The sequence below is a fragment of the Schistocerca piceifrons genome, chromosome 2, assembly GCF_021461385.2.
Source record: "Schistocerca piceifrons isolate TAMUIC-IGC-003096 chromosome 2, iqSchPice1.1, whole genome shotgun sequence".
Taxonomy (NCBI): domain Eukaryota; kingdom Metazoa; phylum Arthropoda; class Insecta; order Orthoptera; family Acrididae; genus Schistocerca; species Schistocerca piceifrons.
Window position 1 is genome coordinate 787,397,784 of NC_060139.1, and position 26,737 is coordinate 787,424,520.

General features: G+C 50.2%; 1 protein-coding gene across 1 annotated transcript in view; it reads left to right on the forward strand.

Annotated features, from left to right (window-relative positions):
• Positions 1-26,737, forward strand: part of LOC124775854 (immediate early response gene 5-like protein) — a 122,966-nt gene that overhangs the window by 15,661 nt on the left and 80,568 nt on the right. Inside the window, exon 2 of the mRNA XM_047250688.1 lies at positions 13,958-14,174. Coding sequence (XP_047106644.1) covers positions 13,958-14,174 — 217 coding nt within the window. The remainder of the gene's footprint in view (positions 1-13,957; positions 14,175-26,737) is intronic.

Below are 26,737 nucleotides of genomic sequence, written 5' to 3' on the forward strand. Positions count from 1 at the left end.
CGGGTGGGGGGCAGGAAGTACATCCTGTTCTGAGGCAGCAGCATGCTCAGTCGACTCGAGGCAGCCGCACGAAGCACACAGCCATGCCGTACCGTAGAAGAGGATACAGAATAAGGAGCAGACTACTCGTTCCTGGTAATTCATGGTTGACACTTGCTATAGTACGAGGTAGTGACAAAGCAAATGGAATTTTCTACGGTACGGCATGGCTGTGTGCTTCGTGCGGCTGCCTCGAGTCAACTGAGCATGCTGCTGCCTCAGAACAGGATGTACTTCCTGCCCCCCACCCGTGCGCGCAGCGCCAGCGCGCCTTATCAGTCCCGATTGCGCAACCAGCAGTTTGATTTTCCAGCAACACGGGCCTAGTAATACTAGGGCCCGTGTTGCCCGGCAGCCTCGCTCAGCAGCTAAGTCCGCTTCAAGGTCACACGCCTTACATAGCAGCATAAAAGGAATTCACACAGCCATGAAATAAAACCCACCCACCTCCCCAGGGGTCGTAACCCCTGCAACCCACAGAAGAGAAAGATGCTTCAGTAGCTGAATTAGTCTTTTTAATTTAAAAAAAAAAATTTCATGGGATAGATAAGGATGGTTTTCTTTATTAGGAATGATAATATACAGTAATGTCACCTTGTACTTTAATATAATTTGCTAAAGTACCATCAATCTTGGCCCAAACATTGATTCTTTCGTTAGCATTAACACGTCTCCTGTGTCTTGTATACAATGAAAATGGTTTATCAGTATGGACGACACCTGTACCATAGTTCCTATCACCTTGTACACCAATTGAAAAGGTGCAATAACAGATAATGTCTCTGTCATAGTACGAATCCAATCCTTGTAATGCTTTGTCACTACCTCGTACTATAGCAAGTGTCAACCATGAATTACCAGGAACAAGTTCTGTAGTAGTACATGAGAAGCTAATCTTACATCCAACAAATGTGATTGGACCAGTCAGTAGCACAGCGGAATTGGTAGCCACATGGATTGCTGGTTCAAGTATCGCCTGACTCAATTTCCTTTTTGCGTTTTTTGTTTTTAATTACTTATTAAGCGCGAAATTCATGTTTTCATTTCAAATATAAATTCTCAGTTATCGGTGTTTTATGAAATACTATTAACAAAGGTTGCTTAAATTAAGAAAACACCAACTTAATTTTTTAAGGCAAAAATGGAAAACTAAATTTTCTTTATTCGGAAAATGTCCATTGTTTTATACCATGGATGTGTCGAAGAAACATGTAAAACAATCATTTTCCCAGCATTAAGCACATCATACAAATGCTGCATTTTTACATTTGCCACTGTACCATCACAATATGAACACAACAGAACCGATCTGGTGCCAAGTTAAGGGATTTGGTCCGAAGAAATAACAAGACTGTAAAGCTGCCAGACGTACTGGATCTAACGCCTGCAGCTTTTTGAAGTCACTGCCGAACGTTGGGCGGATATAGAATGACACGTCATAAAAGAAGAGGAGAAATTACGGCACCTGGGTGGCTTCGTAGATTCTGTTCTTGATCGACTCGTTATCGACGTAGCAGATGACAGTTCCAGTAGTGTTGTGTGATGTCTTTCGGTTAGTTAGGTTTAAGTAGTTCTAAGTTCTAGGGGACTGATGACCATAGATGTTAAGTCCCATAGTGCTCAGAGCCATTTGAACCAGTACTGAGACGTATTTCTCGGGTTCGGATAAGGAAGGAGCTAAGAGATTACCAGACGACTGACTGTACTTAATACTTTCAGTGGCTTCAGTATTCAACAGTACGGTGAAATCCCTGCTCAGATAAGTGACGCTGTGTTTAAGTTAGGAATTTTCATCACTCCTTTTTGTGATTATAATATCCAGCGAGAGCAAGAGCATTTTAATGCTTTCCGTCCGGTAAAGTAAGAAGCGCGTGGTAGCGCTGGAACTTTGTCGTATATTATTTCATTCTCTTTAAAAATTAAATTACATTCGAGGCTATATTGTTTCTTTGCTCGTCTCTTCTTACGTCTGAACAGCAAATGCTCACATCATTTCAGGCTAGTTGGACCGTGGGTTGGTCAATGCTGTTCAATTTTAATGCGCCGATAAGGCTGTTCTTCTGCATATTATCGCTCAGTTTATGTGCATGTAACACAGCATAAAACGTATCCTTATGATCGTACTTGATTGCACTGGACACAGCTTGGCTTCCGCTCCACCTGAAACGCGGAAGAATACATGTTGTAATGTTTACATCAGGTTTATTTCTATGATGAATAGAGTATAGGAATGAGAGAGGAGAGAGACTAACTGAGTTCTGAAATAAAATTCACCTAGCAATAGCGAATACTCTGCTGACGAAAGACAAGCAGAGGACGTGTACATGGAAAAGGCCAGGAGAAACTGGATAATTTCAGTTACAATACAACTTTGCTAGGCAGAGATTCTAAAATCAGACTCTGAATTGTAAAGCGTACCCAGAAGCAATCTCAGATCACAATTTATTAGTAATGAAGAGTAGGCTGAAGTTTAAGAGACTAGTCAAGAAGAGTGAATGCGCAAAGTATTACACAGAAGTAGTAAGAAATGAAAACACATGCTTGAAGTTCTCTAAGGCTATAGATATTACGGTAAGGAGCGTTCAGAAGGCAGTTCAACTGAAGAGGAATGGGCTTCTTCATAAAGGGCAATCAAAGAAGCTAGAAAGAAAGTCATAGGTGCAAAGAAGCTAACTACGAAGAAACCAAGGGTAACAGAGGAAATACTTCAGTTGATCAATGAAAAAAGAAAGTAAAAATATTCAATGAAATTCAGGAATATAGAAATAAAAGGCACTTAGGAATTAAATAAACAGGAGGTGCACAGAAGCTAAGGCGAAAGGGACACATGGAAAAGATGAAATCGAAAGAAAGGTTGTCGGAAGGACTGACTCAGCATATAGAAAAGTCGAAATAACCTTAGGTGAAATTAAAGCCAATGGTAACAACATTAAGAGAGACATGGAAATTGCACTGTTAAATACAGAGGAGAAAGGGATAGAAGAAGAAACAGTAGTGGATACAGAAGGGATAGGGGGTCCAGTATTACAATCATAATTTAAATGAGCTTTGGAAGACTTAATAAGGCAGATGGAATAGAAACATTTCATCGGAATTTCTAAAATTGTTGGGGGAAGTGGCAACAAAACGATTACTCACATTGCTGTGAGTCCGGCGACCTTTGGAAAATCATCATGCACACAGTTCCGAAGAGTGCGAGATCCAAGAAGAGCGAAAATTATTGCACAATCTGGAAAACAGCTCATGTATTCAAGCTGCTGACAGGTATAATACGCAGAAGAGTGGAAGGGAAAATTAAGGATGTTCTGGACGACGATCAGTTTGGCTTTAGGAAAAGTAAAGGCTCCAGAGAGGATATTCTGGCGTTGCGGCTGATAATGAACGGAAGACTAAAGAAAAATCAAGACACGTTCATAGTATCTGTCCACCTGGAAAAAACGTTTTGCATTGTAAAATGGTGTAAGATGTTCGAAATTCTGTGGAAAATAGGGGTAAGCTGTAGGGAAAGACAGGTAATATACAACATCTACAAGGACCAAGAGAAAATAATAAGAGTGGAAGGCCAATAACAAAGTGCTCGGATTGAAAAGGTTGCAAGACAGGGATGTACTTTTTCACCTGTACCGTTCAAAATGTACATAGAAGGATCAACGATGGAAGTAAAGGAAAGGTTTAGGAGTCGCATTCAAATTCAAGGTGAAAGCATATCAATGATACGTTTCGCTGATGACTATCCTCAGTGAAAATGGAGAGGAATTACAGGATCTGCTGAATGCTACCAACAGTCTAATCAGTATAGAATATGGACTGTGTGCAAATCGAAAAAAGAGGAAAGTAATGAGAAGTAACAGAAATGAGAAAATGAAGAAACTGAGATGAAAACGTTGGCACAGGAGAGAAATCCGTGGCGGCAGATTGATTCTGGATGAGAGCGAATCGAAGTTAAATGTAGCAGTTTCAGTTACCTATTGTTGTTCTCTGTAACAGATGCATTGGACATATTTATTACACAACGAAGTTACAGAACAATAACATGTTCATCATTTTGTAGCTGCAGTTTATGGCGGGTCATGGCCCATCGAACATAGCCCGGGGTGAGGTGGAGCGTACAGCATTAAGTTAAGTAGTGCTTTTGACTTTGTACATATGTACTGTTTATGTTTTCCTTTTCTTTTTAGTTTATAAATGTATAGCTATGGTGTTCTTTTGATCATTCGCAAAGACCTTCGTAGGCACTTGTGGGTTTTATTGTTGTTCTGAAGAAGGTGTAGTTACCTACGCTGAAACCTGGGTTAACAACACTAGGTGCTTTTTTCGCAATCGAGGCGGGTTTTTAGTTTTTTAATACATTTTAGTGTATTCCTGCTTACGTAAATAGTGACCCATACCAGGAATATGGTTTAACATGTTGTTGTTGTTGTCGTCTTCACTCCTGATACTGGTCTGATACAGCTCTCCATGCTACTTCACCCTGTGCAAGCTTCATCTCCCAGTACTTACTGCAACCTACATCCTTCTGAATCTGCTTGGTCTCCCTCTACGATTTTTACCCTCCACGCTGCCCTCCAATGCTAAATTTGGAATCCCTTGATCCATCAGAACATGTCCTACCAACCGGTCCCTTCTTCTTATCAAATTTTGCCACAACTCTTCTCCCCAATTATGTTCAGTACCTCCTCATTAGTTATGTGATCTACCCATCTAATCTTCAGCATTCTTCTGTAGAACCACATTTCGAAAGCTTCTATTCTCTTCTTGTCCAAACTATTTATCGTCCATGTTTCACTTCCATACATGGCTACAATCTACACAAATACTTTCAGAAACGACTTCCTGACACTTAAATCTATACTCTATGTTAACAAACTTCTCTTCTTCAGAAACGCTTTCCTTGCCATTTCTGGTCTACATTTTATATCCTCTCTACTTCGACCATCATCAGTTAATTTGCTCCCCAAATAACAAAACTCCTTTACTACTTTAAGTGTCTGATTTCCTAATCTAATTCCCTCAGCATCACCTGACTCAATTCGACTACATTCCATTGTCCTCCTTTTGCTTTTGTTGATGTTCATCTTATATCCTCCTTTCAAGACACTGTCCATTCCGTTCAAATGGTTTAACATATCTCCCAAAAATAAAATTCGTTTTATATGTACAGTTTTCAACACTTTCACGTATGAGGAATTGATTAGTGGCCATTTGTACAGGAATCTTAGCCTCGATGCTTTTGGTCAAAACCTTAGTTTTTCAAACCTGTAAAGCTAGGCTTGTTGGTAAGGATTTGAATATTTAACTAAAGTAACTACAAAAACATTTCATGTTAAATCATACAGATTATTTATTTCCAAATTTAATTATAATTTATTAGTTTTTCTGGATACTGAAACAATTTTTTTTGTTAATAGCGACACCGGAGCTTTGTTGACTATGATTCTCCTTAGATTATTCAAACTATTAGCAGTAGCCCTCACTTTACGAGGGTTGTCCAGAAAGTAAGTTCCGATCGCTCGCGAAATGGAAAACGCAGTGAAATCAAGAAACGTTTTATTTGCAACAGTTAGGTACACCTGCCACCTACTTCTCTACAAAGACGCCGCTCCAACTTCGAGTGTTGTCGTAGTGTTGTATCAAATTTCCAATATCCACGTCATACAAAGCCGTTATCTGCACTGGTCTGCAGCTCGTTGTCTGTGGAAAAGTTTTGTCTTGTAGCCAGCGGTCCTTGTGAGCAGAGATGAAAATCAGGGGGACCTAATTACGGACTGTATTGTGGGTGATCAAACATTTCTCATCGGAAATGCTGCAGGAGCGTCTTCATTGCCCCTGCAGTGTAGGGCCGAGATTTGGCATGAAGAAGGAACTGCTCGACAGTTATGTTACGTGGGCTGCACGACACAGCCGAAATCTCTAACTAGGCCCTCGTACTTGGCGGGCGAGGCTATTCCCTATGCATTTTTACGTGCTCACTGTTCACTCAAAACTGAATAGAGCGACGCGACACGGCCGACGGCCATACTAGAGACACTGCCCAACACATTTGTGCGAAGCTTTACCGGATTTTCCCAGTGGTTTCCATTTCACGACCGATCGGAACTTATTTTCTGGACAACCCTCGTATGTGTTTACTCCAGGCAACCACTCCTTTTCTCCTATTCCGAGTATTTTTAACATCTCAGGAATTCCTATGAGTATTTAGCAGAGGTTCAAACGCTGCATGCGACGTGCGAAAAAGTAGTGGAATACGAAAGCAGGAATGAAGGAACAGTTCTGTGGTCAAGAGGGAAAGGTGTAATATCAGCACAGTAAAAGCAGACTGACAAAATATTGTTAAAAAAAACATCAAAATCGTATCTTCTTGACGCACATTGAATCTTTTTGCTCCGTAACATTTCTTGTTTATTGCCACATGCTAACTGCGATAATGAAATACCTGAATGATGAATACTTCTGTTGTTGTTGTGCTCTTGTCAATTTTGTCTTCTTGTACGGAAATATCTAATTAGAAAGGGAATTAGCACCGCATCCTATTTAACTGCCGAGAATGCCACGCCTGATTAAGCTGCTGCGTACACCACGCCCGACGGAAGGGATGTTGACGTCGTATAGGAAGCAGGATTGCTTTCGGTGGCGTCGATACTATTTCCTCGGGATACGCTCCGAGTGACACTGTTTCAGGGCGGCATAACAGTGAAGGTGAACTCAAACACACGCAGAATTTGAAGTATTTATTGTGAAGGTACGTCTATGGAGAAACAGCATAGCCTCCAAGGGCCGAAATATTTTCTCCTCTGCCGTTCACTTTCTTTCCAGACAAATGAGAATTCCTGGCGCGCTTAATTGACACGACGAATTCTCTTCAGCTCGCTTCGGCACGGGAGGCTGGGAAACCGTCCTGGGAAGCCTGCCATGAAATTCTCACTGACCGAACAGCAATGTTGGGAGAAAAAACTCCCAAAATCAGCATCAAGAAGCGAATATCTTCTTCACGCACACATTTAAGCATTCCTTCAAGAAACGCTATACTTTGTCATTCCCCTCTTCCATAAAGTGTCTTTCAGATTCTCTCAGGTAAGTAAACCCTGATTGAAATACATTGACGGGAGTGGAAAGCTATACACCATGAACGCCATCAAACTGCTACTCCGTCATTTACATGGTTTTTCTATTTTTTATTTTATTTATTTGCTTCTTATAATCCACTTTCTTGCATACAACACTGGATCGTTGCTTACAGAATTACAAGTGTGTGAATTTTCATGAATCCACTTATTTTCCTATTCATTTTCCTGTTCCGAATGTGATCTGAGCCTACATTGTCTACAATGCAGTTTGTCTTGTCTTTTCTTCCAATAACACTCGAACATTTAGATAGATACCTATCGTTTCCCTGTGTCATCTTTTCCCACCCTCAGTCCGGCTCTTCCTTTGCTGTGACAGAAAGAGAGCTATAGGATTTTGTTATTTCAAACTATCTAGATTAAATTTCAGTTACCACTTTATCTACTGCTATCACTACTGTTGGCACGTGGTGTACTACTGCTACACCAAAAAGCGTTGTAATACTATCGCCACAGCGGAAGGGGCGCTTCAGTCTAGCGCTTCAGTCTGGAACCGCGCGACCGCTACGGTCGTAGGTTCGAATCCTGCCTCGGGCATGGATGTGTGTGATGTCCTTAGGTTAGTTAGGTTTAACTAGTTCTAAGTTCTAGGGGACTGATGACCTCAGATGTTAAGTCCCATACTGCTCAGAACCATTTGAACCATTTTATATGCAAGTTCACTCCCGACGTCCACGGCGAGGTCCATCTTTGCAACCACGATACCATTCAATTCGGTACAGATGATGCAGCAGAAGAATGGACGACAAGAAATGAGGTTCTCCCCACAACCGGCGAAGAAAGGAACAAAGGGGAAACGTCAACAAGGAGAAGGGATAGGACACGTCTGAAGACATCAGGGAATAACTTCTATCGTATTAGAGGGAACTGTAGAGAGTAAAACCCGTTGAGGAAGATAGGCACTGGAATACATCCAGCAAGTAATTGAGTGACGTAGATTGCAAGTGCTACTCTGACATGAAGAGGTTGACACAGGAGAGAAATTCGTGGCCAGCCGCATCAAACCAGTCAGAAGACCGACGACTCAGGAAAGAAATGCGGCATTTTAGCTTCTGGGGCGTCGTTTTTTCCTCTCTGTTGTGCGGCGTTCTCGTGAGACGGTCGCCGGCAGCCCTGAGCCGCACTGACACAAAAGAACAGGAAGGCGGCAGGCCGCCGGCCCGCCCCTTTATTTTAAATTTAAATTTTCTTTCCGCAGATGTTGCTGGTACTTAAAATTATGTTACTGTTACTAACTCTAACGTTAACGCTTCAATATTTGTTATTTAATTACCCTTAATCAATATTTATCTTTGAGAGGACACACATACAATTTAGTACTATCGAATTGTATATACACTCCTGGAAATGGAAAAAGGAACACATTGACACCGGTGTGTCAGACCCACCATACTTGCTCCGGACACTGCGAGAGGGCTGTACAAGCAATGATCACACGCACGGCACAGCGGACACACCAGGAACCGCGGTGTTGGCCGTCGAATGGCGCTAGCTGCGCAGCATTTGTGCACCGCCGCCGTCAGTGTCAGCCGGTTTGCCGTGGCATACGGAGCTCCATCGCAGTCTTTAACACTGGTAGCATGCCGCGACAGCGTGGACGTGAACCGTATGTGCAGTTGACAGACTTTGAGCGAGGGCGTATAGTGGGCATGCGGGAGGCCGGGTGGACGTACCGCCGAATTGCTCAACACGTGGGACGTGAGGTCTCCACAGTACATCGATGTTGTCGCCAGTGGTCGGCGGAAGGTGCACGTGCCCGCCGACCTGGGACCGGACAGCAGCGACGCACGGATGCACGCCAAGACCGTAGGATCCTACGCAGTGCCGTAGGGGACCGCACCGCCACTTCCCAGCAAATTAGGGACACTGTTGCTCCTGGGGTATCGGCGAGGACCATTCGCAACCGTCTCCATGAAGCTGGGCTACGGTCCCGCACACCGTTAGGCCGTCTTCCGCTCACGCCCCAACATCGTGCAGCCCGCCTCCAGTGGTGTCGCGACAGGCGTGAATGGAGGGACGAATGGAGACGTGTCGTCTTCAGCGATGAGAGTCGCTTCTGCTTTGGTGCCAATGATGGTCGTATGCGTGTTTGGCGCCGTGCAGGTGAGCGCCACAATCAGGACTGCATACGACCGAGGCACACAGGGCCAACACCCGGCATCATGGTGTGGGGAGCGATCTCCTACACTGGCCGTATACCACTGGTGATCGTCGAGGGGACACTGAATAGTGCACGGTACATCCAAACCGTCATCGAACCCATCGTTCTACCATTCCTAGACCGGCAAGGGAACTTGCTGTTCCAACAGGACAATGCACGTCCGCATGTATCCCGTGCCACCCAATGTGCTCTAGAAGGTGTAAGTCAACTACCCTGGCCAGCAAGATCTCCGGATCTGTTCCCCATTGAGCATGTTTGGGACTGGATGAAGCGTCGTCTCACGCGGTCTGCACGTCCAGCACGAACGCTGGTCCAACTGAGGCGCCAGGTGGAAATGGCATGGCAAGCCATTCCACAGGACTACATCCAGCATCTCTACGATCGTCTCCATGGGAGAATAGCAGCCTGCATTGCTGCGAAAGGTGGATATACACTGTACTAGTGCCGACATTGTGCATGCTCTGTTGCCTGTGTCTATGTGCCTGTGGTTCTGTCAGTGTGATCATGTGATGTATCTGACCCCAGGAATGTGTCAATAAAGTTTCCCCTTCCTGGGACAATGAATTCCCGGTGTTCTTATTTCAATTTCCAGGAGTGTAGTTTCTACGTTCTGTACCAGATCGGTTACCCCGTACGGTCCGGCAACATCTCACACCCTCAACAGTTTATCACACGTACCGAAAGGTAGTGACCAATCCCCTACTTGGCTCAAAATGTGTCATCTGCAAGTTTCCAATTACATCAGGAAGAAACTGAAACGTTACATGGTTGTGGGATATGCGAGAATATTTTCAGTGTTTTCGGTCAGGAAGAAAGCCTCTCCTACGGGTGAAGAATCATGAGATAACATGATGGCTGTTAAGTTTCTCTTGTGTGCGTCTAACAGTTATGGAACTTTTCAGTTGGTTATCACAAGAAAGTACGCCGGATGGAACTTTTCAGTTGGTTATCACAAGAAAGTACGCCGGATGGAAAGGTTTCTTGGGCTCCAAGAAAAGTCGAATCATTGGTATGAAAGAAGCCGTGGGAGACTGAACGCTCGTATTGCTGCCGGTCGTAGCGTTATTGCTTCCAAACACTGCTATGTGCCTTAACGCTGTTCTCTAAAGTTAAGTGCAATTTGGGAATCATTCTGAGTTATTATGTCCGTTAGTTAAGTGAAACCACTTCGTTAATATTAGCATTTCTGTAAGTCGTTTTACTGGTTGAGTTATCACTAGCTATTATTATTTAACACTTCTCTTAATCTTTGGTGTACCTTTAATGAACGTGCAACTTGTTATTATTCCTGCGTGTAAGTTTTGCGACCTTGGTTGGCCCAATTTGTATTTTTAGTATAAGTATGTTTCACTGTGGACCTTTATGTGAGCAGATCAGTTTTATTAAGCTTTAAGATCTCTTTGTTCTTTATGAAGTTATGGTGTTACGTGTCTGTGTAACTTTGGTTGGAAGTGAATAGTACTATTAGTCTCTTGAGGTATGGTTAAACAAGAACGATTGTTTGTGATTGATTATTCATCGTTCCTACTGTCAATGATTTTGGTTGTGGACGCAAAATAATATGATTCTTATTCGTGTTTATGTTCAAAATGGCTCTGAGCACTATGGGACTCAACATCTGAGGTCATCAGTCCCCTAGGCTTAGAACTATTTAAACCTAACTAATCTAAGGACATCACACACACCCATGCTCCAGGCAGGATTCGAACCTGCGACCGTAGCAGCAGCGCGGTTCTGGACTGAAGCGCCTAGAACCGCTTGGTCACAACTGCCGGCCGTGTTTATGTAATTCAATCAAAATGAAGATTTGTATATTGCATCAGTAAGACGGCAAATGTCCGAACTGAAGTTTATAATAAAGTATGTTTTCAGTCAAATTAAAATTGTAAAACAATCACAAGCTTGAAAAAAGAGACAGCATTGGTCGTATATTTTTTACTATTGCAAAATCGATTTTCTGTCACTGAGTGACCATCTTCAGTGCTAGAAGTTAAAAATTTTTTCACATTACGATCAGAGAGTACAACATAGAAAATCACAATTACATCTGCATATGAACATAACACTTGTTAGAAACAAACCTATATTGTATAACTTAAATTGGGATACACTGTTGTCACTAAGCTTACGGCAATCACATAGACTGAGGTCGCTGTTTACCTGCACTTGTTCAGCAAACCTCGGTGTGACGGGGCTTGACACGCCCTCTATGTGACATGTGTCACGTGAAGACATAGTATTATTGGTTTTGCGAATTATTAACACTAAATAACTCTTGTACTTTTGTGAATGGTGTAGTAATTCAAATTTTAAATGTACGTACAACACATAGCAGACGCAGGAGAATATCTAAAATACATTGCCATATTGTTTTTTATAAACTATAAAACATAAAATAGATCGATGATAAGTTGTTAGAGTGCAGAACATATAAAAAGCAAAAGATAATGCCAAAGAATAATAAACGAACAACATAAAAAGAGGCGCAACACAGGTCTTTCTTAAAAAACGTAACACCCACCATCTGGCGTGGGAAGTCAAAAGTACAACGTTCGTAATTTATGTAACAAACGTTAATACCAAGGAGTCAAATATATAAAAAACAATAACGTTAATACCAAGGAGTCAAATATATATAAAAAAATAATAATCACAGTACGAAACTGCCGTTACTTAATAATTAAAATGCCGTGCGAATATAAGGTGCCAACAAGTAGTATACATCAATCATCGAGAAACCATCATGAAGGAGGACAAGTAATAGTGTCACTTATACCAAAATGTACATCGCACTTTAGAGAAATTAAACATAGACTATGCACGATATCCAGCACTTATTCAAATAGCAAAGGAATTGTTAACATACATTAAAAATAATTACGTAAAGTGATAACCGGTTTGTATTACTTTGTGTCAACGCCTACGGGATGTCGACTGTCATAAAATTATGTTCAGTAGGCGTCCATAAGTTCTGTAAATTACAGAACAAAAAAGAAAGAAGCATCTTTTAAAAAACGAAATTAGTAATGTTATTAAAACAAACTGAAAACATGTGTGTCAATGTGTTGAGATAGTTGAAATAGCGGCCATTATACGTGTTCTCGTAGCGACTATGACTGAGGCGTTGGATAACAAGCAGCCGACTATGCCTCTCCCCCCTTCTGTACCTGTTGTACACGGCAGACATGCCACCGCCGTCACCCCCCATCCTCCTTCTCCAGTTTGCCGATGACACCACCTTCCTTGCCCTTGCCCCCACCCTGCAACGCTCTCAACGCCTTCTCCAATCCCATCTTGACCGGTTCACCGCTTGGTGCAACCAGTGGTTGCTCAACGTCAATCCTTCCAAAACCCAGGCGATCATTGTAGGCAAAACCACCCCATCCTTCCGCCTCCTTGATTTCTATCTCACCGTCTATGGCCGTCCCATCGCCCTCACTCCCACCCTTAAGTACCTTGGCGTCACCCTCGACCGTCGCCTCTCCTGGACTCCCCATCTCCAGACAATCCAAGCCAAGGCACGTTCCCGCCTCCGTCTCCTCAAGCTCCTTTCCGGCCGCACGTGGGGTCTGGACCCCTCCACCATCCTCCATACCTATAAATCCCTCATCCAGCATGGATCTCCGCTCCCCCTACCTTTTATAAATCCCTCCAAATCCTGGAACGCCATGCTCTCCGCCTCGCCTACCGCATCCGTCTCCCCTCCCCCACACGGATCCTGTATGATCTCATCCCCTTCCCCCACCTCCTCGTTTTCCTTGAAAGGATATGGATCCTGTACACCTCCCGTAAACTTGATCCTCCTCACCCGCTCGTCTCCCCGCTCCTCTCCCACCCCCGCCCGCTGCCGCGCCTGTATTCCCACGTCCCGCCCGGTCTCCATCTCTCCACCCTCCTTACCCTCTCCCAAGGTGGCTTCCGCCAGCTCCCTCTCCCTGATGATGCCCTCCTCCCCTCCATCTACCCCTCCTACCAACTTTGATCCTCCCAACCTCCTCCTGTACATACTCCTCTGGGCACCTTCCCTCCCTTCTCTCCCTTTTCCCTCCCTCCTCCTTTTCTCGTCCCCCGGGCCTCCCCTCCCCTGTCCCTATCCTCCTGTCCCCGTCTCCTAAGCCGTGGCATCCTCTTTTCCTCCCCTCTCCCCCTCCTCACCCCTGTTCACCTCTTGGCAGGTCCCCGGACTCGCACACGCTCAGTGGACATTCGCGCGCCGGAGATCACCGCCATCAGTGTATCGTGTGTGCCGTCAGGTTTAGTGTTCAGTTTCGCCGTCACGCTCCATTGTTCACCAGTGACATCGTCTTCTTCAGTGTTTGTGCGTCGGGTCTCCAGTTCATAGTGTGGATTGTCATCAAGTGTGAACGGCTTCTTGTGCTTTTATATTCTTGTGTCTCCTATTTTTTCCCGCCGTTTTTCTATGTGATGTCTCTTCTTTGTTTATCTCCATGTACTCTCTTCGGCTGAAGAGCGGCGTATTGTGCTGCTGCCAGCCTACCTGGTTGTTCAGGTATCAAAATTTCAATAAAGTAAAAAAAAAAAAAAAGCCGACTATGCCATCTCCGGCGGTACACCGACAAGTTACCGCCTTTCGATAGTGCGTTTCAAGCACTCATCGAAGTGCTAGGTGTTACAGGTGCCAGGAGAGCCGCAGCGCTCCAGCAGCGGTCCCGGTCCCGGTCCCGGTCCCGGCCCCGGCCTGCAGCAGCAGTCCCTCCGGCAGCCAGCCAGCAAGCCAGCCAGCCAGCCAGCCAGCCAGCCAGCCAGTCCTCCTCCTGTGGCAGCAGCAGCTGCGGCGTTCCTGCCGTCGCCGTCGCCGTCGCCGTCGCCGTCGCCGTCCGACCCTGGTCTTCGTCCGTTCCCAGTTTGTGTCCTTTCCTTTTAGTGTTGTGCGTTTTTTCTCCCTGTCGTCATGTCCACCACCACCACCACCACCACTGCCATCGTCTATACATCCCCTTCCGCCGCCTCCACCACTATAACTTGGTGTGCCCAGTCATACCCCCCTCCTTCCATCCCACCTCTCCTCACTCTCCCTTCGCCCTCGCTCTTTGTCGCCCCCTCTCCCGCTTCTTCCTCTCGCTCCTCTCGTTCTGATCTTTTCCCCCCACTCCCCCCAGCCTGTCACTGCAGCTCCGGCTAGGGTGGTGGCCCGTCGGGCCACTGTCCACGCCCAGCTTTCCCCGTCGCCTTTGCCGTCGCCATCGCCTTCGCCTTCGCCTTCGCCTTCGCCATCTCTGGCGCCGACTGCTGCGTCCGCGCCGGGACCTGTCCCTTCCCACCACCTCCCTATAGCTCCCGTCCCTCATATCACCACTCACCCTTCTGCTGCCATCAAACGCCCTAGTGGCACCCCCACCTCCTCCGCTCCCAAAAAGGCCCCGCCCCAACCTCCATCCCCCCCCCCAGGGTGCCATGGGTGTCTCCCCACCTGGCCCTGCTCCCTCCTCCTCCTCCTCCTCTTCCCCCCCCCCTGTTTATACAAGTATCTCCTGTCCCATCCCGATCCTTCCTTTCTCGAGGCCCAGAATCTCTCCCTCCTCCTACGCCAACACTTCCCTGGTGCCCCCATCTCTCTCCTTACTCCCCGACGGGATTCTGTTCTCATTTCCTCCCCTAGCCCAACCCTCCATACTGACATCCTCTCCTGCCTCCCCATCACCCGTTTTGGCCCCAATGCCTCCCTTACCCCTGCTCCTTCTCGATCTCCTACCCGCCAACCCCTAACCCTGCGTCGCCCGCTGACCCTCACCGCCGTGATCACTCGGCTCAGTCTGTCGATCACGGAGGAGGAGGTGTTGGCAGAGATCAAGGCCCATCCCACACTGGAATTGCGGGTGGTCCGCCCCATTTTCAACTCGGCTGGCCCCACCCGCCTTATGCGGGTTTTCTCTGAGGACGCCCCCTCCATTGACCGTCTCCTGAAGGAGGGTGCCCTCCTCTTCCACTAGCGGTACAAGGTCGACCCCTCCCGTTCCCCTCCTCAATCCTTGCGCTGCCAGAGGTGTCTGTGCTATAATGCGCACCCAACAGCTGAGTGCCGTGAGGCACCCACCTGCCAGCATTGTCGGCAAGCGCACTTCCTCCGGCAGTGCCCTAACCTTCAATCCCCTCCCTCCTGCAATACCTGCAATCTCCCCCATCCCACCTACTCCCAAAAGTGTAAAGCCCGACCCCCTCCAACCACTCCTGAACTCACCGTATCTGTCCGTCCTCTGGATGCCCCCACCCCTAATGGAAATTCCCTTCGCCCCCCCCCCCCCCACCGCTGAGGACATCATCAGGTTCCTCATCATCGACCTCCAGATTGTTCATCCCTTGCAGCGCCCCCACACCCTCCAACAGATCTCCCTCGCCGCCACCTATTCCAACAACCAGGCCCATTTCACCTTCTCCCGTCTTGACACCCTCGTCTAAATCCCTGTCATGGCGCAACAGCACCGTATCCTTTTCAACAATATCCGCTCCCTTCCCGCCAACAAGAACCTCTTCCTGCACACCCTTGCTACCCACTGTGTGGATGCCTTCCTCCTCAATGACGCCTTCCTCCAACCCCACCACTCCATCCACACCTCACCCTATCTCCTCCACCGCTCCGATAATCCCCTCCCAGTTGCGCGTGGCAGAGTTGCCATTGGTCACCACCGCCAGATCCCCGTTCGGCTCCAACCTCTCCTTCCCGACCCCACCGAACACCTGATCCTTAGTCTCTTCTTCCCCGGCCTTACCAATACCTGCGCCACTATCTATGTCCGCCCCAACGCCCCTCTTCCTTTCAACTTCCTCTCCCACATCGACCGTACCTTCTCCTCCTACGTGATCGCCGCCGACCTCAATATCCATAGTCGCTCCGCTGCCCAGTTACGGCGGTGGCATCGGTTCCTCTCCTCCCTTCAAGGTGACCTCATCCCCATCCCCCAGCACACCCATCCCGAATCCAACTCCACTCCCGATGTTATTCTCTCCTCCCCCAACCTCCCTGGTCGCATTACGGTGGATGTCCTGGAGCCTATTGGTAGCGACCATCTCCCTGTCCTCCTCACCATTTCAGACGGTCGTCGCCCCCGCCCCGACCCTCGTAATGACCCTCCCCCTAAGTACATTCATGACTATTCCCGTGCCAACTGGAATGCCTACTGGGATACCCTCTCCACCCAGGTCGATAGCCACCCTCTCACCTACCGCCACCCCGATGATGCTACCCATGCCGCCTCGTTTCTCCAGCAGACCTTGTCTGAGGCCGTGGAGGCCCATGTCCCTACTGTTGCCATCCACCCCCACCGTCCTACCTTGCCCCCAGAGGCCGTCCTCCTCCTCCGTGAATCCCACCGTCTCTACCGTGCCTTCCTCCGCATGCGTGACCCGGACACCCTACGACGCCACCGGCAACTCCAGCGACACATTCGTAATATGCTCGCAGCTAAGAAACGACGGGACTGGCGACAGACATGCACCCGTTTAAATGCTACCCTCCCTATAAACTCGTCCAAGTTCTGGTCCGCCTTCCGTTGCCTTACCGGAATTATGCCCTCCCCCTACTATCCTCTTCTCCATGATGATCACCCCTTCCTGACGCCCTTAGTAAGGCCAATCACTTTGCGTCCTACCTGTACGATGTGTTTTCCATCCCCGATGATCCCCGGTTCGATTACTCCCTCTTCCCGGATATCCGCGATCGAACTGACACCTCTGTCCCTCCCCTCACTGCTGGTTTCCAGTACTTGGCCAACATTGCACACACGGACCTCAATACTCCTATCACCACACAGAATCTCATTGCTACACTCTGCACAAAAAGCAACACCGCTCCTCGTCACAATCGTGTCACCTACCGTCACCTTCGTGAAGCTCCTGTCTCTTTCCTCTCCACCCAGGCTCTACAATGTAGTCCTGTCCACCGGTTACTACCCCGACCTGTGGAAAACCTCCCGTATCCTCATGTTCCTTAAACCTGGCAAACCGCCGTCCGCCATCTCCTCCTGCCGTCCCATCAGCCTTACCTCAGTCTTCAGCAAGGTCCTGGAATCTATCCTCACCCGACGCATCCACCAGCATCTCCGCCAGCACTGCCTCCTTCCCGTTACCCAGTGTGGCTTTTGGCCATCCTTCTCTTCTGACGACCTTCTCCTTCACCTCACTCATCTCCTTTCCGAACAGCTTAATTCCCGTCGCTCCGCAATCTTCCTCTCCCTGGACCTCGAACGTGCGTATGACCGCGTATGGCATTCCGGTCTCCTCTTCAGGCTCCAAACCTTCGCCCTTCCCATTAACTATGTCCGTCTTACCGGCTCCTTTCTCTCCCGCTGTCCTTCCTATGTCACCATCCATAACACAGATTCCTACACTTTTTTCCCCTCCGCCGGTGTGCCCCAAGGCTCCGTCCTCTCCCCCCTTCTGTACCTTTTGTACAAGGCGGACATGCCGCCGCCGTCAGCGCCTGTCCACCTTCTCCAGTTTGCCGATGACACCACCTTCCTTGCCCTTGCCCCCACCCTACAGCGCTCCCAACACCTTCTCCAATCCCATCTTGACCGGTTAACTGCTTGGTGCAACCAGTCGTTGCTCAAGGTCAATCCCTCCAAAACCCAGGCGATCATTGTAGGCAAAACCACCCCTTCCTTGCGCCTCCTTGATTTCTATCTCACCATCTATGGCCGTCCTATCGCCCTCACTCCCACCCTTAAGTACCTTGGCGTCACCCTCGACCGTCGCTTCTCCTGGATTCCCCACCTCCGGACAATCCAAGCCAAGGCACACTCCCGCCTCAGTCTCCTCAAGCTCCTCTCTGGCCGTACATGGGGTCTGGACCCCTCCACCATCCTCCATACCTATAAGTCCCTCATCCGCCCTATCCTTTGATATGCCCACCCGGCTTGGATCTCCGCCCCCCTACCTTTTATTAATCCCTCCAAATCCTTGAACGTCATGCTCTCCACCTCGCCTATCGCATCCATCTCCCCTCCCTCACGCGGATCCTGTACAATCTCATCCCCTTCCCCCACCTCCTCCTTTTCCTTGAAAGGATACGGATCCTGTACCCCTCCCACAAACTCGATCCTCCTCACCCGCTCGTCTCCCCAATCCTCTCCCACCCCCACCCGCTGCCGCACCTGTATTTGCATGTCCCACCCGGTCTCCATCTCTCCACTCTCCTTACCCTCTGCCAAGGTGGCTTCCGCCAGCTCCCCCTCCCTGATGATGTCCTCCTCCCCTCCATCTACCCCTCCTATCAACTTTGACCCTGCCCCACCCCCCACTTCCGGTGTCCTTTCCTTTGGGCACCCTCCCTCCCTTCTCTTCCCTTCCCTTCTCTTTCCATTTCCCACGTCCCCTCCCTCCACCCCTCTTCCCTCAGGTTTCCCCTCCCCCTTCCTCCCTTCCCCCTTTCTCCCCTGCCCATGGCATCTCTGCTCTCCCCTCTCGCTCTCCCACTCCCCTTCCTCCTCCTCCTCTCTTGGCAGGTCCCCAGACTCGCACACGCATAGTGAACATTCGCGCGCCGGAGATCATCAACATTAGTATCTCGTGTGTGTGCTTTGTTTTGTGTTTCGTGCAGTTACGAGTCCACTGTTCACATGTGCCATCGCCGTTCTCCGTGTTTTGTGCGCCGTGTCCACAAGTGTTAGTGTTTTCATCGTCCAACGTGAACGGCTTCATCTTTATTGTATTTTTGTATCTCCATTTTTTGCCCGCCGTTTTTTGTATTGTCTGTATCACCTCTATGTCATGTTATTGTTCCACTTAAGGCTGAAGAGCAGTGTAATGTGCTGCTGCCAGCCCGCCTGTATAGGTGATTAAAATTACAATAAAGGAAAAAAAAAGCTGACTATGCATTCGAGGGTTGGATTCCCTCACTTCCTCATCGAGGACTCGCACTGCCTGGGCTACTCTGAGGGTGTATCTTCGACGTGGAAGAGCCCCAACTGTGCTTGTCGCGATGTTGCCCATCTACCACCATCATCTACACCTCTCCTTCACCTGCCCCCACTTTAACGTCATGGAATGCTTCCTCTGGGATTCACCCGTCTCATGCACCTCCCCTACTCACAGTCTCCTCCCCCTCTATCTCCTCTCCATCGATGTATCCCCACATGTACGTCACTCCTGCTCCTACCCCTGCTACTGCCCCTGCTGCTTCTCCCGCTCCTGCCTCTGTCCCTGCTCCCAACCCCCCTCCCACTCCTGTCGCCCGCCGAGACGACTTTCCCCTCTCCCCCCTATGACTACCACTGCTTCCCCTGCCAGAGTCTCCGCCCGCCGCGCCACAGTCGCCGCCACATAGCGCCCTACCCTCTCATCTGGTGCTACTGCCTCACAGGAGGGTCCTGCCTCCCACCACCTCCCCTTCCATCCAGTCCCTCATCCCTCCTCCCAGGCAACACCCGCCAAAAAATCTTCTAAACGGCCCAGTGGCTACCTCTCCTCTACTCCTTCCTCCAAAAAGCCACTGCCCGCCCCACCTCCCACTGACCCTGCTATGGATACCACCCCACCTCCCTCCTCTCCAGCCCCCTCCCTGTATACCTCTGTCCTAGCCAACCCTGATCCGAAATTCCTGGATGCCCGCACCCTCACCCTTGAAATCCGGAAGTACATCCCCAGTGCACCCATCACCCAACTTATCCCTCGCAGAGACTCTGTCCTCATCAAGTCTCCCTCTCCGTCCTTCCATACTGATCTCCTCCGGCGCCTTCCCCACATCACCTTTGGGCCCCATGCATCCCTCACCCCATTCCTTACATCCTCCTCTCCTCGTCAACCCCAACCGCCTCGTCGTCCGCCGACCCTCACTGCCGTCATCACAAAACTCAGCCCTGTGGTCACGGAGGCTGAGGTGTTGCCGGAACTGAATGCCCACCCCTCCCTTGAAGTCCGTTCTGCCCACCGTATTTACAACTCCTCTGGCCCTACTTTCCTCATGCGTATCTTTACAGAGTCCGCCTCCTCCATCGACCACCTCCTCACGCAGGGAGCCCTGATTTTCAACTGCCGCCACCCTGTTGACCCGTCCCGTTCCCCTCGTCAATCCTACCGCTGCCAGAGTTGTCTTCTGTACAATGACCACCTCACCCATTGTAAAGCCTCCCACTTCCTCAAACAGTGTCCCAAACTCGCCTCCCCCCATCCTGCAACACCTGCAATGAACCTCACCCCACCTATTCCTCCAAATGCAAAGCCAAGCCCCCTCCCACCAACCCTGAACTCACTGTCCCCGTTCGCCACATTGACCCAACTATCCACCCTAACAATTCCCTCCGCCCTCCCCCTACAGCAGAAGACATCATCCGGTTCCTCACCGTCGTCCTGCAGAACATCCACCCCTTCCAGCGCCCCCACACACTCCAGCAAATTTCCCTCGCTGGCCGCTCTGTTTTCCACTTAAACACCTACGCCACATACTCCCACAACCAGGCCCACTCTACCTTCACCCGCCTAGACACCCTCGTTTAAGCCCCTCTCTCCCCTTCCCGCACCCAACCCCATGGCTCGTCAACAGTATCGTCTCCTCTACCTCCACATTCGCTCCCTCCCTGCAAACAAATACCTCTGCATGCATACCCTCTCCCAGCACCAGGTTGACACCTTCATCCTTAATGAAACCTTCCTCCAACCCCACCATGTGGTCCGCATCTCCCCTTATCTCCTTCACCGCACTGACAATCCCCTTCCCCTAGCTCGAGGCGGGGTCGCTATCGGCCACCTCAGGCATCTCCCTGTCCGGCCACAACCCCTCCTCAATGACCCAACCGAACACCTTCTCCTCAGCCTCATTTTTCCCTCCCTCACCGTCACCTGCGCCACTATCTATATTCGCCCCGCAGCTCCTCTCCCCTTTGACTTCATTTCCCATGTTGACCGTACCTTCTCCACCTATGTGATCGCCGCTGACCTCAACATCCACAGCCGTGACCCTGCCACCCTTCGGCGGTGGCATCAGTTCCCTGCCACCCTCCATGGTGACCTTGTTCCTCTCCCACAGCACACCCGTCCTGAAAGTAACTCCACCCCCGATGTTATCCTCGCTTCCCCCAACCTCCTTCGTCGCATTGCCGTTGATGTCCTCGATCCCGTCGGTAGTGACCATCTCCCTGTCCTTCTCACCATCTCCTCTACCCGTCCTGCCACTGCAGCCACCTGCCCAACTGCCCCTCCAAAGTCTGTCCATGACTACCACCGTGCCAATTGGGATGCCTACCAGGAATCCATTGCCTTACAGGTCGAAAGCCACCCCCTCACTTTCCACCACCCTGATGACATCACCCATGCCTCTCCCTTCCTTCAGAAGACCATCACTGACGCTGTGGAGGCTCATGTCCCCACCAAACTCATCCACCCTCACTGCCCTATGCTTCCTCCACAGGCCGTCCTTCTTCTGCGTGAATCCCGCAGGCTCTACCGCTCCTTCCTCCGCACTCGTGACCGGGATACTCTCACCCGCCACCGGCAATTACAGCAACATATCCGGAACCTCCTTACAGCAAAGAAACGCCGGGACTGGCGTCAGACATGGACACGCCTCAACTCCACCCTCCCTGTCAACTCCTCCAAGTACTGGTCAGCCTTCCACCGCCTTACTGGTAGCCATACCACCCCACATTACCCCATCCTCCAAGACGATCGACCCTTTCCTGACAACCTCAGTAAGGCTAACCATTTTGCTTCCCACCTATCCGAGGTCTTCTCCATTCCTGACGATCCCCATTTTGATTACTCCCTCTTCCACACTGTCCTTGACCGCACTGACACCTCTGTCCCCCCGCTCGCCCCTAGCTTCCAGTACTTGGATCGGCTACCCCCCTCCGACATCAACACTCCTATCACCATGCAAGACATCACACTCGTCCTCCGCTCCAAACGCAACACCGCCCCTAATCATGATGGCGTCACCTACCGTCACCTCAAGGAATCCCCTCCATCCTTCCTGTCTGTCCTTGCTACCTTGTACAATGTCCTCCTCTCCACTGGATTTTACCCCGACCTGAGGAAGACTTCCCGTGTCCTGCTGTTCCCTAAGCCTAACAGACCCCCTTCTGCTACCTCTTCCTATCGTCCCATCTGCCTCACCTCCGTGTTCAGTAAGGTCTTTGAGGCCATCCTCTCTCGCCGTATCCACTGCCACCTTAACCAGCACCGCCTCCTTCCTCTAACCAAATGTGGCTTCTGGCCTTCCTTCTCTGCTGACGACCAGCTCCTTAACCTTACCCATCTTGTTTCCCTCCAACTCCCGTCGCTCTGGTATCTTTGGTTCCCTTGATCTCCGGAACGCCTGTGACCGTGTCTGGCATCCCGGGCTCCTTTTCAAACTCCAGACCTATGCTCTCCCCATCAACTTCGTCCGTCTCGTTGCTTCCTTCCTCTCCCATCGTCTATCCTATGTGACTATCCACAATTCCAACTCCCGTACTTTCTACCCCTCTGCCGGCGTGCCCCAAGGTTCTGTCCTTTCCCCTCTCCTCTATCTCCTGTACACTGCTGATATGCCCAAACCTCCCCCTCTTGTTCATCTTCTCCAGTTTGCTGATGACACCGCCTTCCTAGCCCTTTATCCTACCCTTCAACGGTCCCGACGTACCCTCCAAACCCACCTTGACCAATTCACCGCTTGGTGCAACCAGTGGTTCCTCCGTGTTAATCCCTCCAAGACCCAGGCGATCATCATAGGCCGCACCACCCGCTCCTTCCGCCTCCATGATTTCTACCTCATCATTTATGGCCACCCTATCCACCTCACTCCTACCCTCAATTACCTTGGCCTCACACTCGGCCGCCACCTCACCTGGACTCCTCATCTCCATACCATCCAAAACAAAGCTCACAACCGCCTCTGCCTCCTGAAACTCCTGTCCGGCCGGACGTGGGGTCTGCATCCTTCCACCATCCTTCATACCTACAAATCCATGATCCGCCCCATCCTTTGTTATGCCAGCATCGCTTGGATTTCTGCCCCTCCCCGGTTCTATAAAGCCCTCTAAATTCTCGAACGCCATGCACTCCGCCTCGCCTTCCGCATCCGCCTTCCGTCCCCCACACACATCCTCTATGACCCCATCCCCTTCCCCAACCTTCTCCTTTTCCTTGAACACATCCACACACTATATATTGTCCGCTGCCTTGATCCCCCTCACCCTCTGGTGTCTCCCTTCCTCTCCACTCCCAACCAGTTGCTGCGCCTTTACCGTTGTGTCCCTCCCTCTCTCCATCTCCACGCCCTCCAACTCCTTTCCCAACACAACTTCCACCGTCTACCACTCCCGGATGATGAGCTTCGCCCTGACATCTACCCTTCCTACCAACTCTAACCCCCTCTTCCTGCCTCCTCCTCAGGGCTCCCTCTCCTCCCCCTCCCTCCTTCTGAGCGGATTTCCCCTCCTACTCCCCCTCCATCTCTTGTACCTTCTTTCAGTGTCTCTGCGCTCCCTCCTGCCCTGTCTTCCCTTTTCCTCTCCCGCCCCATGTGTCTCCTGCCTCTTCGTGAACCCACGGTTGCCCCTCCTCTCTTCATCCCGCTGCTTCCCGAGCTGCCCCATGCTCTCCCCTCCTTTTCCATCCTCTCTGACCTTTCCCTCGGCAGGTCCCACCTGGTAGTTTTATTCTTCGTCGTGTGTGCTCCAAGTGGGTTTTAAGTGTGTTGTTTCGGAGTGTTTTTAATACTGTGGCCAACTTTTAACCTGTGCATGCGCATCCAGTGTCTTCTCTGTGTTTTAAGAATCGCCAACTGCGTTTTTTAACTTTCTGGTGACTTTTTTAACTGTCCCCAATGAACGTCTACTTGTCAGTGTATTTTTACCTTACTCTGTTTTATGTTCCCCTTTTTTACCTCCTTATGTATGTATTATTTTACTCTTGTTTTAGTTGTCATGTCACTCGGCTGAAGAGCGGCGGATTGTGCTGCTAAGAGCCCTCCCCTGCCCATATGGGACAGGGGAATGAAATAACAATAAATAAAATAAAAAAAGCTGACTATGAATCCTGTACACCTCCCGCAAACTCGATCCTCCTCACCCGCTCGTCTCCCCGATCCCCTCCCACCCCCGCCCGCTGCCGCGCCTGTATTCGCACGTCCCACCCGGTCTCCATCTCTCCACCCTCCTTACCCTCTCCCAAGGTGGCTTCCGCCAGCTCCCCCTCCCTGATGATGCCCTCGTCCCCTCCATCTACCCCTCCTACCAACTTTGACCCTCCCGCCCTCCTCCTGTGTTTGCTCCTCTGGGCACCCTCCCTCCCTCCTCTCCCTTTTCCCTCCCTCCTCCTTTTCTCCCCCCTCCTCCCCCAGGCCTCCCCTCCGCTGTCCCTCTTCTCCTGCCCCCGTCTCCTCAGCCATTGGCATCCTTTTTCTCCCCTCTCCCCCACCTCACCCCTGTTCCCCTCTTGGCAGGTCCCCGGACTCGCACACGCTAAGTGGACATTCGCGCGCCGGAGATCACCGCCATCAGTGTTTCGTGTGTGCCGTCGTGTTCAGCGTTCAGTGTTCACCATCACACTTCATCGTTCACCAGTGCCATCGTCATCTTCAGTGTTTGTGCGTCGTCTCATCAGTTAGCAGTGTGGATTATCGACAAGTGTGAACGGCTCCGTGTTTGTCTCTATGTGTCTCCTGTTTTATTGCCCACCGTTCTGTAACTTATGTGTCTTCTCACTGTTTTTGCTGCTTGTATATTCTATGGCTGAAGAGCAGCGTAGTGTGCTGCTGACAGCCTGCCTGTTGTACAGGCTTTAAAATAACAATAAAGTAAAAAAAACTGACTATGTCACTTCCTCAGGCAGTGCCCTAACCTCCAATCTCCTCCTTCCTGCAATACCTGCAATCTCCCCCATCCCACCTACTCCCAAATGTGTAAAGCCCGATCCCCTCCGACCACTCCTGTACTCACCGTCCCTGTCCGTCCCCTGGACGCCCCCACCCCTCCTGGCAATTCCCTTCGTCCCCCCCCACCACTGAGGACATCATCAGGTTCATCACCATCGTCCTTCAAAATGTTCATCCCTTCCAGCTCCCCCCACACCCTCCAGCAGATCTCCCTTGCCGCCCGTTCCATATTCCAACTCAAGATGTACGCCACCTACTCCAACAACCAGGCCCATTTCACCTTCTCCCGTCTTGACACCCTCGTCTAAATCCCTGTCATGGCGCGACAGCAACGTACCCTTTTCAACAATATCCACTCCCTCTCCGCCAACAAGAACCTCTTCCTGCACACCCTTGCCACCCACCGCGTGGATGCCTTCCTCCTCAATGACACCTTCCTCCAACCCCACCACTCCATCCACACCTCACCCTATCTCCTCCACCGCTCCGATTACCCCCTCCCAATTGCGCGTGGCGGAGTTGCCATTGGTCACCACTGCCAGATCCCCGTTCGCCTCCAACCTCTCCTTCCTGACCCCACCGAACACCTGATCCTTAGTCTCTTCTTCCCCGGCCTTACCGTTACCTGCGCCACCATCTATGTCCGCCCTAACGCCCCTATTCCCTTCGACTTCCTCTCCCATATTGACCGTACCTTCTCCTCCTACGTGATCGCCGCCGACCTCAACATCCATACTCGTTCCGCCGCCCAGTTATGGCGGTGGCACCGGTTCCTCTCCTCCCTTCAAGGCGACCTCGTCCCCATCCCCCAGCACACCCGTCCTGAATCCAACTCCACTCCTGATGTTATCCTCTCCTCCCCCAACCTCCTTGGCCGCATAACGGTGGATGTCCTGGAGCCTATTGGTAGTGACCATCTCCCTGTCCTCCTCACCGTTTCAGAAGGTCGTCGCCCTCGCCCCGGCCCTCGTACTGACCCTCCCCCTAAGTATGTCCACGACTATTCCCGTGCCGACTGTAATGCCTACCGGGCTACCCTTTCCACCCAGGTCGATAGCCACCCCTTCACCTACCACCACCCTGACGATGTCACCCATGCCGCCTCCTTTCTCCAGCAGACCTTGTCTGAGGCTGTTGAGGCCCACGTCCCTACTGTCGCCATCCACCCCCACCGTCCTACCTTACCCCACAGGCTGTTCTCCTCCTCCGTGAATCCCGTCGTCTCTACTGTGCCTTCCTCCGCACGCGTGACCCAGACATACTACGACGCCACCGGCAACTCCAGCGACACATTCGTAATTTGTTCGCGGCCAAGAAACGCTGGGACTGGCGACAGACATGCACCCGTTTAAATGCTACCCTCCCTATAAACTCGTCCAAGTTCTGGTCGGCCTTCTGTCGCCTTACCGGAACTAAACCCTCCCCCTACTATCCTCTTCTCCATGATGATCACCCTTTCCCTGACACCCTTAGTAAGGCCAATCACTTTGCCTCCTACCTCTCCGATGTATTTTCCATCCCCGATGATCCCCAGTTCGATTACTCCCTCTTCCCGGATGTCCGCGATCGAACTGACACCTCTGTCCCTCCCCTCGCTCCTGGCTTCCA